This window comes from Hyaena hyaena, unplaced genomic scaffold (genome assembly GCF_003009895.1).
Source record: "Hyaena hyaena isolate Hyena2069 unplaced genomic scaffold, ASM300989v1 scaffold_219, whole genome shotgun sequence".
Taxonomy (NCBI): Eukaryota; Metazoa; Chordata; class Mammalia; order Carnivora; family Hyaenidae; genus Hyaena; species Hyaena hyaena.
Window position 1 is genome coordinate 817,166 of NW_024080850.1, and position 12,832 is coordinate 829,997.

At 51.1% G+C, this 12,832-nt stretch overlaps 3 protein-coding genes across 4 annotated transcripts in view; 2 read left to right on the forward strand and 1 right to left on the reverse strand.

Annotated features, from left to right (window-relative positions):
* The first annotated feature begins 1,105 nt into the window (after window positions 1-1,105).
* On the forward strand, window positions 1,106-6,730 carry CUNH22orf39 (chromosome unknown C22orf39 homolog). Its single transcript, XM_039242832.1, has 3 exons — window positions 1,106-1,144; window positions 1,280-1,447; window positions 3,857-6,730. Exons 1-3 carry the CDS (start codon window positions 1,121-1,123, stop codon window positions 3,983-3,985), a joined length of 321 nt encoding a protein of 106 aa, XP_039098763.1. The 5' UTR covers window positions 1,106-1,120; the 3' UTR covers window positions 3,986-6,730.
* A 1,430-nt stretch (window positions 6,731-8,160) lies between these two features.
* MRPL40 (mitochondrial ribosomal protein L40) lies at window positions 8,161-12,006 on the reverse strand. The gene is made up of 4 exons (XM_039242831.1): window positions 11,248-12,006; window positions 10,851-10,934; window positions 9,886-10,044; window positions 8,161-8,575 (listed from the first exon to the last, which is right to left on the reverse strand). Exons 1-4 carry the CDS (start codon window positions 11,727-11,729, stop codon window positions 8,251-8,253), a joined length of 1,050 nt encoding a protein of 349 aa, XP_039098762.1. The 5' UTR covers window positions 11,730-12,006; the 3' UTR covers window positions 8,161-8,250.
* Window positions 12,007-12,267: 261 nt separating this feature from the next.
* Window positions 12,268-12,832, forward strand: part of LOC120238814 (protein HIRA) — an 80,512-nt gene continuing 79,947 nt past the window's right edge. For both annotated transcript variants that reach the window (XM_039242826.1, XM_039242829.1), the window contains exon 1: window positions 12,268-12,417. In XM_039242826.1, the coding sequence (XP_039098757.1) occupies window positions 12,381-12,417 (37 nt within the window). In that variant the 5' untranslated portion in view covers window positions 12,268-12,380. The remainder of the gene's footprint in view (window positions 12,418-12,832) is intronic.

A 12,832-nucleotide genomic window follows, 5' to 3' on the forward strand; every position in this document is an offset into this window, starting at 1 on the left:
GGGCCAGGGGTGGACTCTGTTGGTGGATCTTCTGGTGATACAGAGGGGAGGGGTCACCAGGGGGTCACCTTGTCATTACTGCTGCACCTTGGCCTGCAGGCTTCTCTGTCTTCAAGCTTGGTTTATGAGCCATTTTGGCAGGACCCCTGGTAAAATTGCAGCGTTCTGGCACACCGCCAGAGTCTGACCCAGTCTCATTCCTGGGGTGGGCCCAGCAACCGCGTTGTAAGGGGCTCTCCGGCAGATGATTAAGTTTTCTACAGCTGGAGAACCACTGTATAGGTATTGCAGGGCTCCTCCTCTGATTCACTAGCCTCTTTGCTTTTATTGCTTCTTGTGCACCTCTTTTGTTTGTAAACGTTCCATGTCTTCCCATGTCTCAGAGTAAAGCCTTTGTTCCTAATCAGACATACAAGCTGCCCCACACTTGCAAGGCTTCTCTGCCCCTTGTCACACACAGACAGCCTCCATGGCTTCGACCAGCCTGCCACTATGCTGGAAACATCCTCCACTTGTCTCCACTACCAGCCTGGGTTTCCTCGGGAGATCATCTGACTCCCCAGACCCCCGTCCAATCAATCCAGGTTATTTTGTGAGTTCACCCTCACCCTCAAGTTGGACACTCAGGCGACACTGCTGTAGCCTCAGTCTTGGCAGCTTCGCCACGTGGAGTTGATGCTCAGTATGTGGTTATGAAAATGAGCCCTATCTTTTGAGATTTATGAAAATAATAAAACTGCTAAAACCTGGCCTGGAACCCGTGGGTTCAGAAATAGGTAACTTAAGGTGGCTGTGCAGCCTGGGTTGCCGGCCAGGCACCAGACATCTGTCATCCCATTTGCCTCCCAGGCTGGACTCCAGACTTTCTTACCCGCGGGACACGCCCCCTACCGCGCCGCCCCCTTGGCCCTCATGGGCCTCTCCTTTCCACGTGCCACCGCCTCTGGGTGTTACTGGCTGTTCAGCCCGATGTTTATTGGCTCGTGTCAAGGAGGTGGGTGAGGAGTTATCGGCATATCTCAGTTCATTGATTCGTCAACCCGTCAATCACACGGTGCCGGCTTCCTTCAATCTTCATTGGCCTGCGAGTTCAGAGGCGGGATTCGGCAGTCGCCTGGAAATGGCGGACGGTGGCAGCTGGCGGGTAAGTGCTAGGGACGCCCGGGAAGTGGGGGAACCTCCTCGGACCTTGTGACCGGATTATCCGAGCTTTCTTCCAGGGAGGAGGCGGGATGGGACTCTGGTCCGGCCTCCCACTCAGGCGAGCTTCTCGCTTTAGCCGCCGCGCCCTTGCGAGGCCTACCGCGCTGAGTGGAAGCTCTGCCGCAGCGCCCGGCACTTCCTGCACCACTACTACGTCCACGGCGAGCGGCCAGCCTGCGAGCAGTGGCGGCGCGACCTGGCCAGCTGCCGCGAGTGGGAGGAGCGCCGGAGCGCGGAGGCCCAGGTGTGTCAGGGAGCCAGGGGTGGCGCTGGGCCGCGAGGGTGCATTGCCGGGGCGTCTGAGTGCACAGATCACCACCCTTCCACTTTCCAGTCCCTGGGACGCTGGAGAGGAGTACTGACTGGGTTCTCCTCTTTTTGTGCTTCCTATCTTTTGAGAAATATCAAAAATCAGTATGCCCACGGGGCTTTCATACATTGAAGAGAAAGGAGAGTTTAGAATTTGGAGGGCGAGGAGTGGTCCCCTAACAGCAGGCTTGCAGAGAAGGGGATATTGGTGAGGCCTGAAAAACCAGAAACCAGCCTTAAGACCCTTCACCCAGGCCCGGGCGGGTCACGTCTGAGGAACCGAAAGAAGGTCCAGGTGCTTGGAGCAGAAGGAAAGTGGGCTGTAGAGAGGTAGGGGATGAGGCTGGAGAGGTACTGGGAACCTGGTGGGCCTTAAAAAAGGGTTTAGATTCTAGCGTAAACGTGTAGCGGCTTGATTTATATCTTTAAAAGATGAGTCTGACTGCCGGGCCGGGAGAATGTATTATGGAGGGGCAAAATGACCAGTGAGGAGGTAGTTCTAGTTTTCCATTCATTCAGCAGATATTTATCATGGTGGGAGATCTTAGAGATACAAGAGTGCTGAAAATCTGCCCCTGCCCTTCTGGCACCTTTCCGGCGTTGGAGCTGTTGGTTGGGGAGATGGAGAGAAGCTTGAAAGTACAGTGCTCATGGGGAAGGGGGAGGAGGCCCAGCAGGAAGGGGGACTGCTTCAGCAATGTTAAATGTATGTGATTATTGAAACAGATAAATAGATGTGGAAACTAAGCTCCTGTATAAAAGAAAATGATGACAAATCCATAAGTGGAAATAAAAAAATTGAGAACAATAGCTTATAGCCTATATAGGAAGAGATTAATGACTTTTTTTTTTCCCCCGTAGAGAGAGTTAATGTATCAGAAAAAGGGGGAGTGCCTGGGTGGCTCAGTTAAGTGGCCGACTCTTGGTTTAGACTCAGGTCATGATCTCACGGTGTGGGTTTGAGCCCCAGGTTGGACTCTGTGCTGACAGTGTGGAGCCTGCTTCAGATTCTCTCTCCTACCCCATCTCTGTCTCTCTCTCAAATTAAATAAAGAAAGAAAGAAAAATAGGGGTTAGTTCAGAATACAAAAGTTTGGCAAAGGGCAGGAAGAAGGAATTCATTCAAAAAGAAAATAAAATGGCCTGGTATACAAGGTCAGATGACCAGTGGTTTCTGTCCAGTAAAAAATCAGAAGTGTCTGTAAGGATTTGGAGAATCAGGGGTACTTGTGCAAGTGTTTGTGGAGTGTTATGTGTTCTGATTATCCAACTGTCAGATGAATACCTTTTGACCCCCTAGTTTTACTTCTGAAAGTTCATCCTAGGGAAGTAGTTGGGTAACAGTGCACAGTTAAAAGTTTAAAATATCCATTGCATTACTGTTTGTGATCGCACAAAAACCAAAAGCATCCTAAATGCCTCTAATAGACATTTAACCAAATAACTTCCTCCAAACAGTGGGGTATTACATAGCCATTAAAAAGAATAGATAGCGAATCTGTCTGGGCAGGGAAAGGAACCTGTAGTATATTGTTTAGTAAAGAAACCAAGGAAGTACACTAACCTGTAGATTATGCCATCATCAGGGAAATGTGTAGCACTAAAATTTAGGTCTAAAATTGTGTTAGGGAAGCTGTTAATTTCACCTTAGGGACAGAAGTCTGGGAGATTTTCCATGTTCTTTGCATTTCTGATTTCTTATTAAACAAGAACAAAAACATTGAGACAGCTGAGCTCGAGCAAAGACAGACAATTAGAGAAGGTGAAATTATATGTGTAAAAAAAGCCAGTAGAACACCTGGTGCCTACCAAGTGCACCTTTCTTGGTGGTACGGTACTGACTTGTGTTTATTTGAGGGAGAGAGGGAGAGTGGCAGAGAAAAACCCGCTGGTTGAGTGGCACCTATTGTCTTTCATCTGGATTCCTCCTTGCCTGTCCAGGGCTCCCTGCTCATGTGGCTCTTACCTTACCCTCCCCACTCTAGCCACTCTTTTGAACTCTTATCTCTGCTCTAAGCTCAGCCTCATCACGGTCTCAGCAGGTAAACCTGATTAGGTCGACCAAAAGCATCAAGTCCTGAGGCTCAGAAGACATTTTAAAATTTACTCAAACTATGGTGAACTGCACAAAAGTTTTTCACAGTAGCTTGGGAGAAAGAATGATCTATATCTTTGTGTTCTAATACGGAACAATCACCAGGGTTTATTAGGTGGAAGCAGTCAAATTTTGGAGCAGTAGGTGTCATATGCTTCATTTGTCTGACTTGTGTTTGGGAGGGTGCTGAGGAGGAGGGCGGTTCAAGGGCCATATGAGCCAGAAGTGACTGGGGTCTCCTTTGCACAGCGGTCCCTCTGTGAGAGTGAGCGTGCGAGAGTCCAGGCTGCACGGAAACACGCGCTGGTGTGGGCGCTGAGGCAGAGCCCTCCTGCAGACTGGCACCTCCCTCTGCCACAGGAGGAGAAAGACCAGTGATGAACACTCCTGAATGGCTTTCCCTGATCTGTTTCAAGTGGGGCTGTTGCAGGACCCTAAGGACAGTGACTGGCCCAAAGAGTCTAGTGGGTCCCTGAGAGCTTCCATCGCTTAGAACACAGAGCCTGAGGTCTCCAGCCCTATTTGTGCACCCTCTCCAGCATTCAGAGTGCCCTGCCGCTGCCGTGCTCTGAAGGACAATGTCACCCACTGCACAGTTTCCAGGATGCCAGACCCCACTGCCGATCCCAGTGAGCAGCCGGGTCAGGCTGGTTCATGTTCCCCTCTGGGGACAGGAGCATTCTCAGGTAAACTCTTGAGTGGTAGCCCTGACCCAAGTGGTCATGTAGGGGGATCAGAATGAGGCAGATAAATCGTTGTGCTGTGGTGAATGCCTTTCCTGGTCCTGGCCTGGTGAAACTGCATTGCCAGCCCCTGGTGCTTACAGAGAGCTGCAGCCCACTCACTCAGTTCCTCTGTAGACCCAGGGAGGGTGTTTCTCCTCCTAGGAGATAAGCCTCTTGAAGACTCTAGGTTTTAAGAAACGCACACAGGTACAAAATACACAAGCTTGCACTAAAAGGGTTCATAGACTCTTGGCTAAGAAACCCAAGCCCAAGACACATGGAATTTTGGTCTCTTTCCTTCAAAATATCCCTTGGTTGTTTTTAGAAAATGTAGATTATATATCAAAAGCCATTTCATACATTTGATTCCAAACAAAAGCTGAACATTAAATCCACAATTTAATAGTTGAGATTGTTAGATTTAGCACCTGACGTTGTACTGGGAGAGTTTTGGAATTTTGTGTGCTTATACTCTTGTAAATGTTTTTAAAATACATGCATATGAACCAACAAGAACTCTAGTTCTTGAAGAGGTCTTTTTATTACTAATGATAACAATTTCCCATCTTGTGGCTGCATAGCAGGCCTGATTGTATGGTGCTGAGGGGGAGGCTGGCTGTGTGCCCAGCACTCTCCCTCCTCCTTCCTGGCCAGTGCGGCCCACTGCATTTTAGTACCTCCCTCACAACTGGGCCCCAACTCAAGACATCTTTTAACACATTCTTTGGGGCAAAATAATCCCATCACTTTAGAAGGGCTTACATTAAAGAATAAACTTTGCCTTTTCATGTGCATTTTCTCCTATGCTATGCCAAGAGTCCCTGTGACTGCATGTACGTGTAAATGTTGGGGGATCAGCACATAGGTCCCCAATAGCCTTTCCCTGTGTGTGTATGTAACTGAGTGGTGGTGGGGAGGTGCACACAGGTCCCCAGCGGTCCTTCCTTGTGACTGTGTGCCTGGGAGTGCCTGTGTGAGGGGAGTGCACATAGGTCCCAGTAGCCTCTCCCTGTATGTTTATGCCTGTGAGGTAATGTGGGGGTGGATGGTGTGCACATAGGGTCCCAATAGCCCCTTCTATGTGTGTATGTACCTGTTGAGTGGTGGGGACGTGTGTGCACAGGTTCCCTATGGACCCTCCCTGTGTGTATGTCCCTGTGAGTGGTGTAGGTATGCACATAGGAGCCTAGGAGCAGAGGTAAGTATAAAGAGCCCATCCCAGGATGGGGTGCCTTCATATCTGAGTCAACCAGAGTATCTTTTTTGTGGCTGTGGCTACTTTCTGGAGCATTTCAGGCCAAGGAGGGAAGGCTGCTGGGGATCTACAGGCATTCTCTTCACTCTGAAACACAAGACGGGACGTTTGAATTTTGCAATCTGCCTGTGATCCCTTGGGGTTCCTGGGGCAGAGCTGCAGTAGCAGCCAGCAGTCCTGAGGGGCTCACCTCAAGGAATCCATGCTCTATGTGGTTCTTTAGGGTCAGGGGCTGCCTGCCACAGACTGTTCTGTTAGGATGTCTTATTCCTTCTCTGTTACTCAATGAGTCCCACATTGACAGAAATCATCATTGCACAGAATGTTCCTACATCTGGTCCTGTGTTCACCCTTCACAACATCTGAGCACCTGCTACATGCCAGGGCCAGGAGGGCTCTGAGGCTCTAGGATTGCAGTCTTGAAATGGGCAAGTTACTTCAAAGAGTTACAGTTACATTTAGGAGACAGACATAAACATTTAAACATCATTAAGTCTAAAGTGCTGTGAAGACAATAGAGCAGTATCTCTTAAATTTCTTGCATGAAATCTGTAATAACAAGGGTTTTATGATCTATACATACTTTATATATGCTGCATATATGGTTGAAACGTTTCACAGAACAGTCCTTGTATAGTGTATGGTACAGTGACATTTTCAGTTCTGTGCCACTGAAAATAAACTGCTGCACATGCAGCAACTTGGGTGGGTGAAACTTAGGGAAGCTATGTGCAGAGTTAAATGGATACATATGATAGTTCTATTTATGTAACATTGGTGACATGATGTAATTATAGATGGAGAGTGGTGACTGCTGCCAAGGGTGAGGGATGGGAGGAGGACGTGGATGTGGCTATTAAGGGACACACAAGGACATCCTGTGGTAATGGAACCTTGACTTATACAGAGCTGAATGTGTGATGACATTTTGTAGTGCTAGACATACACACAGATGAGGGCAGACATAGTGGGAAACCTAAATACACTCTAGGCTGTACCTGTTAGTCTCTGGGTACACACTACTTGGTGTGTAAGATGTTAACACTTGTGGAGGCTGGGAGAACCACACACAGCCCCTCCCTGCAGCTTTATTTCCAACCTCCTGTGAATCTGTAACTACCTCAAAATAAAAAGTTAAAACTGCTGGCTGTGACCCTATGAATTGACTATACAACCTAATGGATGAAAACTACTGTTTGAAAAGCACTGCTACAAAGCACCTGCAGTGGGCAAGGAGGTGGGGAAGGCCTCGGCATCAGAGCCCAGACTTGGATGAAGAGGCCTGAGCCTTGTAGAGAAAGGGGCACACAGGCCACAAGGAACAAGTAAGTGCCATGTGCTAACGGGGAGGTTGGTTGGGGGGCGCTGTAAGGTGTGATCATGAGTGGTCAGGAGCCAAATGCCTGACTCAGCTTGTGCTTCACAGAGCCCTCTGGTTGCCCTGCATAGGAGCTTGGCAGGGGCAGGGGGAGTGCCCACATGGCGGGATGAGCTGGCTGCCCCAAAAGGCAGCAATGGCGTGGACCTCAGTGGTAGCAGTGAAGTGAAAAGTGGCTGGATTCAGTGTTGGCTCATAAGTAGAGCCAAAGAACTTAGAATTGTTAGTGTTCTTATCCAGTGAAAACATTTATCTAAGTAAACCAAAAGTGAACCACACACTAGGAAAACAACCTGAAGTCTTTCTCAAATGTTTCCCTGGTTTATCTGCACTAAGATGGTGAAGAACTCAAAGCCTTTCTGAGGTAGCAGTGTAAGTCACTAATAGGCTCTCTTTGTTTACTTGACCTTCACTATGGGCTGAATTGTGCCTGCCACCCCCCGCCCCCATTCCTATGTTGAAGCTTTAACTCCAAGTACCTCGGAATGGGACTTTACAGACAGGGTGCTAAAAGAGGTAATTAAAAGTGAGGTCGTTATAAGTGAGCCCTAATCCAGTCTGACTGGTATCATTAAGAGACGCACAGGGATGATGACCCTATGAGGACATGGAGGCGGCAGCTCTGCAAGCAAAGGAGAGGTTTCAGAAGAAACCAATGCTGCCGACCCCTTTGATCTTGGAGTTCTAGCCTCCAGAACAACTCTGTTCAAGTCCCGCAGTCTCTGGTACTTTGTTCTCGCAGCCCCAGCACATTAATACGTTTACTGTTCCAGACAAAGAGCACTTCAATAAGAGAGGTCCACGCGCTCCTAGGGGACACAGCAACTTTAGTGTGTCCCAGGCTTGCTCCACTCTCTTCAGCCTCCCTCCCTAGCCTAAAACCCAAAGCTGACCCTGCCAAAGATAGGAGGAAACTCAAGTGCTCCATCTGCCCCAGTGAGAAGGCCCTGCCTCTCCTGTCTCCACAGACATCCCTTACAGAGTACACAGCCTGCACATCTTTCACTTCTCCTTGAGGTACTTTGTGCCTCTTGCTGGTGGCGTCTGCCCCACAGGATTGGAATCTTCCTTTTTACTGGGGAGCAGTGGTCGAAGTCTTGGCCATTCATTCCCCAATACCAGACAAGGAAGGGCAGCATCTCTCACCCCCATCCATTCTCAGGTGAAGTAATTTGGACTCTAACATAAAACAGAGACACTGATTAAACACATTTATTCACAACATGCTTGAGCCCTGTTCTGGCTCTAAAGGCAGAGTGTGTTCTGTGGACAGCTGCCTGCAGCTCTACCTCTTAAACTCCACCTGTGTATATACCTTGGTGATGTCATGGTACCTGCCTTCAGGGGGCTGGTAGTTAGAAACTGGTGGTGTGTAATCTGGCCCTTCTTTTTCAAAGGGGAACAAACTGGGGTCCCGCTTGGTGGCCTCCGCATGTAACTCTGGGGACAGGAGTTGCAGCTCCCGCAGAGCTTCCTGTTGAGCCTCAAGCAGGGACCTAATGGCATCTCTTTCCATCTCATGCTCTTGATGCTTGTACAAGGACCATTTTTTCAGAAGTAGAGCTCTCCGCTCGCTCTCCTCAAAGGGTAGGTCCATGTGAGGCCGCTGTCTGGGAACACACAAATCCAAAGGTGTGAATGTGGGGAGCACCAGCCTCACTGGCCAAGTAGTCTGGGTGACTGCATATGACCCAGTCCCCTCCCACTGCCAGACACAGATGAGACTCAGAAAAAAGCGGAAGTCAGGGACAAATTAAAGAATGGAATGTTGATGTAACAGCTGCAACTGAAAGCCATTGCTATTTTCTTTACGTGGATGCAAGAAACAGTGATGCTCTAAGAAACCTGGTTGCACTTCCTCTGCCCCAGGCTGAGTCTACCTTTGGTGAGAGGTGACTTTTCAGTGAAGTTGTGTTATAAAAAGACAACCAAATCCCAAGGAGTCAAGAGCCCAGATCAGCCCCTAGCATACCAAAAAAGCACCTGCCATGTCCCACTTGTACAGCAAAGAGTGACTTTATAAATGGTATACCCTTTTTACAAGGCAGCACACAACACGTGCCAACTATGAGCATTTGTATCAAAAAGCAAGAAGCTAAGGGTTTTCTATCATCGAGATGGGGCAAGGACTGCAGACCCAAGACCCAAGTCATCAGTCACAGCTAAAACTCCGCTTGCAAAAAAAAGGCAACAACATGAACTGGCTTACCAAAGCCAGTTATTCTTTTTTTTTTTTTTTAAATAATTTTTTTTAATGTTTTTTATTTATTTCTAAGAGAGAGAGAGAGAGACAGCGTGAGCAGGGGAGGGTCAGAGAGAGAGGGAGTCACAGACTGAAACAGGCTCCAGGCTCTGAGCTGGCAGTCAGCACAGAGCCCGACGCGGGGCTCGAACCCACGAACCGCGAGATCATGACCTAAGCGAAAGTCGGACGCTTAACCGACTAAGCCACCCAGGCGCCCCCCAAAGCCAGTTATTCTGAGTTTCTTTCCCATTTCAGCCATTCAAGAGCACCACCCAAGAATGCTTTTGCCAACTGAGGCACTTGCGTGGCTCATTTGGCGGGGCATCCAACTTCAGTGCAGATCATGATCTGGCGGTTCGCCAGTTCAAGCCCTGCGTTGGGCTCTCTTCTGTCACCACGGAGCCGCTTGGATCCTCTGTGCCCTTCTTTCTCTGCCCCACTTATGCATGTGCTCCCTCGTGCTCTCTCTCTCTCTCTCAGAAATAAATATTTTAAAAAATAGAGAATGCTTTTGCCAACTCCCACAAGACAGTCAAGGAGAAAAGGACTCAGACTAGGACCTAGTTATCCCACACCGACTCACCCTTCCTGTCACAGGCATGAAATGCAGACAAAACTAGCCAAAGGTGATGGAACTCTTTTGTCCTGAGAACCGCAACCCTAGAGAACCCTTACCTTGCTTTATCCAAGAGCTTCACAGGTGTTATAAAATCCTCAATGGGGATTAGCTCCTGGCTAGCTTTCTCCAGTCGTCTGATCCTCTTTTTCAAACGGTCCTTTGCTGCTTGGTCTTTTTTAGGATCTACTCTTTTCTTCTTTCTCAGAGGTTCTGCTCTAATGGATAAAGCAAACATTAGACGTTTTCCTCTTCGGTCTCACAAACATGCTGAGAGGCATGACACTAGGTAAAGTGCCCTGAACTTGCACTGAGCTCTCCACTGGGGAAGGAACTATGCATGGGTCTAAACTCACCAGTGGAACGTGAAAGGGACACATGGCCTCCAATCCAGTATCCTTGTGAGAACTATGGGCACTGTCAACCCAGGAAGGGCTAGAAAAACTTCATAGGACATCAGGATATAAATTAAAAGTACTCATCTTTAGTGTTGGATTCAGGTGTGCCTTGGGGTTGTCCCTATTTACTTTTCAGGATTTCTTAACAAATTTCCCCACCCTAGAGTATTAACAGAAGTCTGATGTACTCCTGAGAACACATATCCTATGGTGAGACTATACTATTAGAAACAATTAAATTCTCTAGCATCAAGACCGAGCTTTGTGAACCAAGTCCCTAGAAAGCATCCCGACTCCTAGGTGGAAAATCTAATCCTCATGCCTCTCCCGACCTCTCCAGAGAACCAGAAATGGAAAGCCCATGGAGAAACAAGTCTGTGCTGTGTCCTTTAAAACATACAAGAATCCCTCTAAAACTATTTTTATTTAAACCATTTTTAAGTTAAACCTTAGTTTTCTGATTACAGACAGCAGTACCCCACATATAGAATGCTGAAAGAAAAGCATTTGCCTACGTTTTACTGAGAAATTTTGCAGGCAATTAATTTTGCAAACAAAATGTCCAGTGGTCTTGCTTTCAATCTCCCGCTAACACCCTCAAAGAGGTCAGGCCCACGGTAGTTTACCTCATGGGAATGAGGTCCCAGAAGGACAATAATGAAGCTCGCTGGTGGGTGTCTCTAATCTGTGTCTGCCAGGTTCCCAGAAGCCTGAAAGAGATATGAAGATATATAAATGTCTGATTCTTCCCACTGAACAGGAAAAGAGGAAAAAATATGATACTCTCAAAATCTGGGGCTCTTGTGACTGTTGGGAGTGACGACAAGGTCAATGTGGAAGACATTAAATCCCCCATTCACACTAGAAAGCACTTGGGCAGGGTCCCTGCTCGCCAAGGTCCTTGGTTTTCCATCCGCAGGAAGAGGCGCCATCATCTAGCTCCTCCCGAAGATAAAGTGGTCAAGAGCGGTCACGGAGGGAGCGCGGACGAGGCACCCCGAGACTGCTGAGGTCCGCACTCACCAGCTCTGCGAGCGCAGAGCGCGGGCGGAAGCTCCCAGCGCCGCGACAGCCATGACCCCTCTGGCAGCCGACCGGCAGCTTCCGGGCGCACGCCGCTTGGCTGTCCGGCCAGCCGTGCCCCAAGCAAAGGTCCGACCTTCCCGGCGCTCCGCGTTCCCGCGTTCCGGCTGAGGAGGGCTGGGCTGAACCGGGCCCGCCCCCGACGTGGCCCCGCCCCGAGCGTCCCGGCGACGCGTGGGCAACCCCCGAGCGCCTAGCATCTCAAGTGACGTCTTCCCTTCCTTCTTTGCTTGCCGCTGAGAGCCCTCCCCCGTAGAGGGCATGACCCCGCCACGGGTTCCCCTAGTTAGTCGGCCTGCGCCTGTGCGAGGGCCAAGACCCCACGGTGCAGCCGGAGTGGCCGAGAGGGTGTTCTTCTGGGTCCAAGTGCCCACGTCTGTGAAAACGGCCCCGATCTTCCATATACGCGTTCGTCTCGGCATCCCCTGTGACCCTTCCCCCACATTCGTCCGGGGCCGCGGCCCCTGTCTGCAACAGCATCCCGGCTCTGGCACGTGGCCTGGCGCTCTCGAGATGCCCAATAAACGCGTGTTGATGAATGACGGAAGCTAGCTAATTAGTCGGACTCGGAACCAGCGAGGTAGATAGCTGGAGAGAGGCCGTTCACGTCATCCCGACCCCGCCTGACTCCGCTGGCCCGGTTTGCAACTCGAGGGCCCGTTCGTCCGCCTCATTCCCAGCCGACCGCCTCGGTGGCAGCCGCGCCAGGGCGGAGCCACCCTGCCTTGCCCCTGCCCAAGAAGGAGCCTGGCGGCCCCGTCCGCGCGGGGAGCGGTTTCCCGCCGGGGCGATTTGGCAGGTGCGCGCCGTGACTTCCGGCGTTGCCCGGGAGCCGCCAGAGGAGGAGCGGCGCAGGGGATGCGGCTGTGGCGGCGGCGGCGGCGGCCGAGCGCGGGGGGCGGCTGTGGCGGCGGAGGGGGGCGCGGGCCGGCAATGGCGCGGCGGCGCTGAGGGCGCAGGGCGGGCGGCGGCCGGAGGGCGGCGCGGGAGGAAGCAGCAGCGGTGGCTCCATGGCCCGGGCGCGCTGAGGGACACGGCTCTCGCCTCAGCCCGGCGGCGGCGGCGGCCGAACAATGAAGCTCCTGAAGCCGACCTGGGTCAACCACAATGGTGAGTGCACGCAGTGGTCGCGGAAGGCCGAGCCCGGAGTTGGGTCGGGGTCTAGAGTAAGGTCAGCGCCGCGCGCAGGCCGTGCCCCCCTCGCCTCCGACGCGCCCGGTGTCCGGTACCCAAACCGCGGGGTCGGCGAGAGCGGACTTTGTCCTCGGCACGGGGAAGCCGGCGAGCACGGGCACGTGCTCCGCTTGTCCTCGGCAAATCCGCCTTCACCCCTGGCACTTGCACTGAGCCCTCGGTCGCCCACCCGTGGTCCGTGAAGGAGCCGCGGCCTGCCTCCGGGGAGCGGCCCTGGGTGCCAGCCAGCTCCTGCCACTCGTCTGCATCAGCCAGGATGTGCTCGGATGGTCCAGCGTGTGAAACTGTGGCCCAGTCCCCCTTGTGGCCTTTCAGTGGCAGGGTGAACATC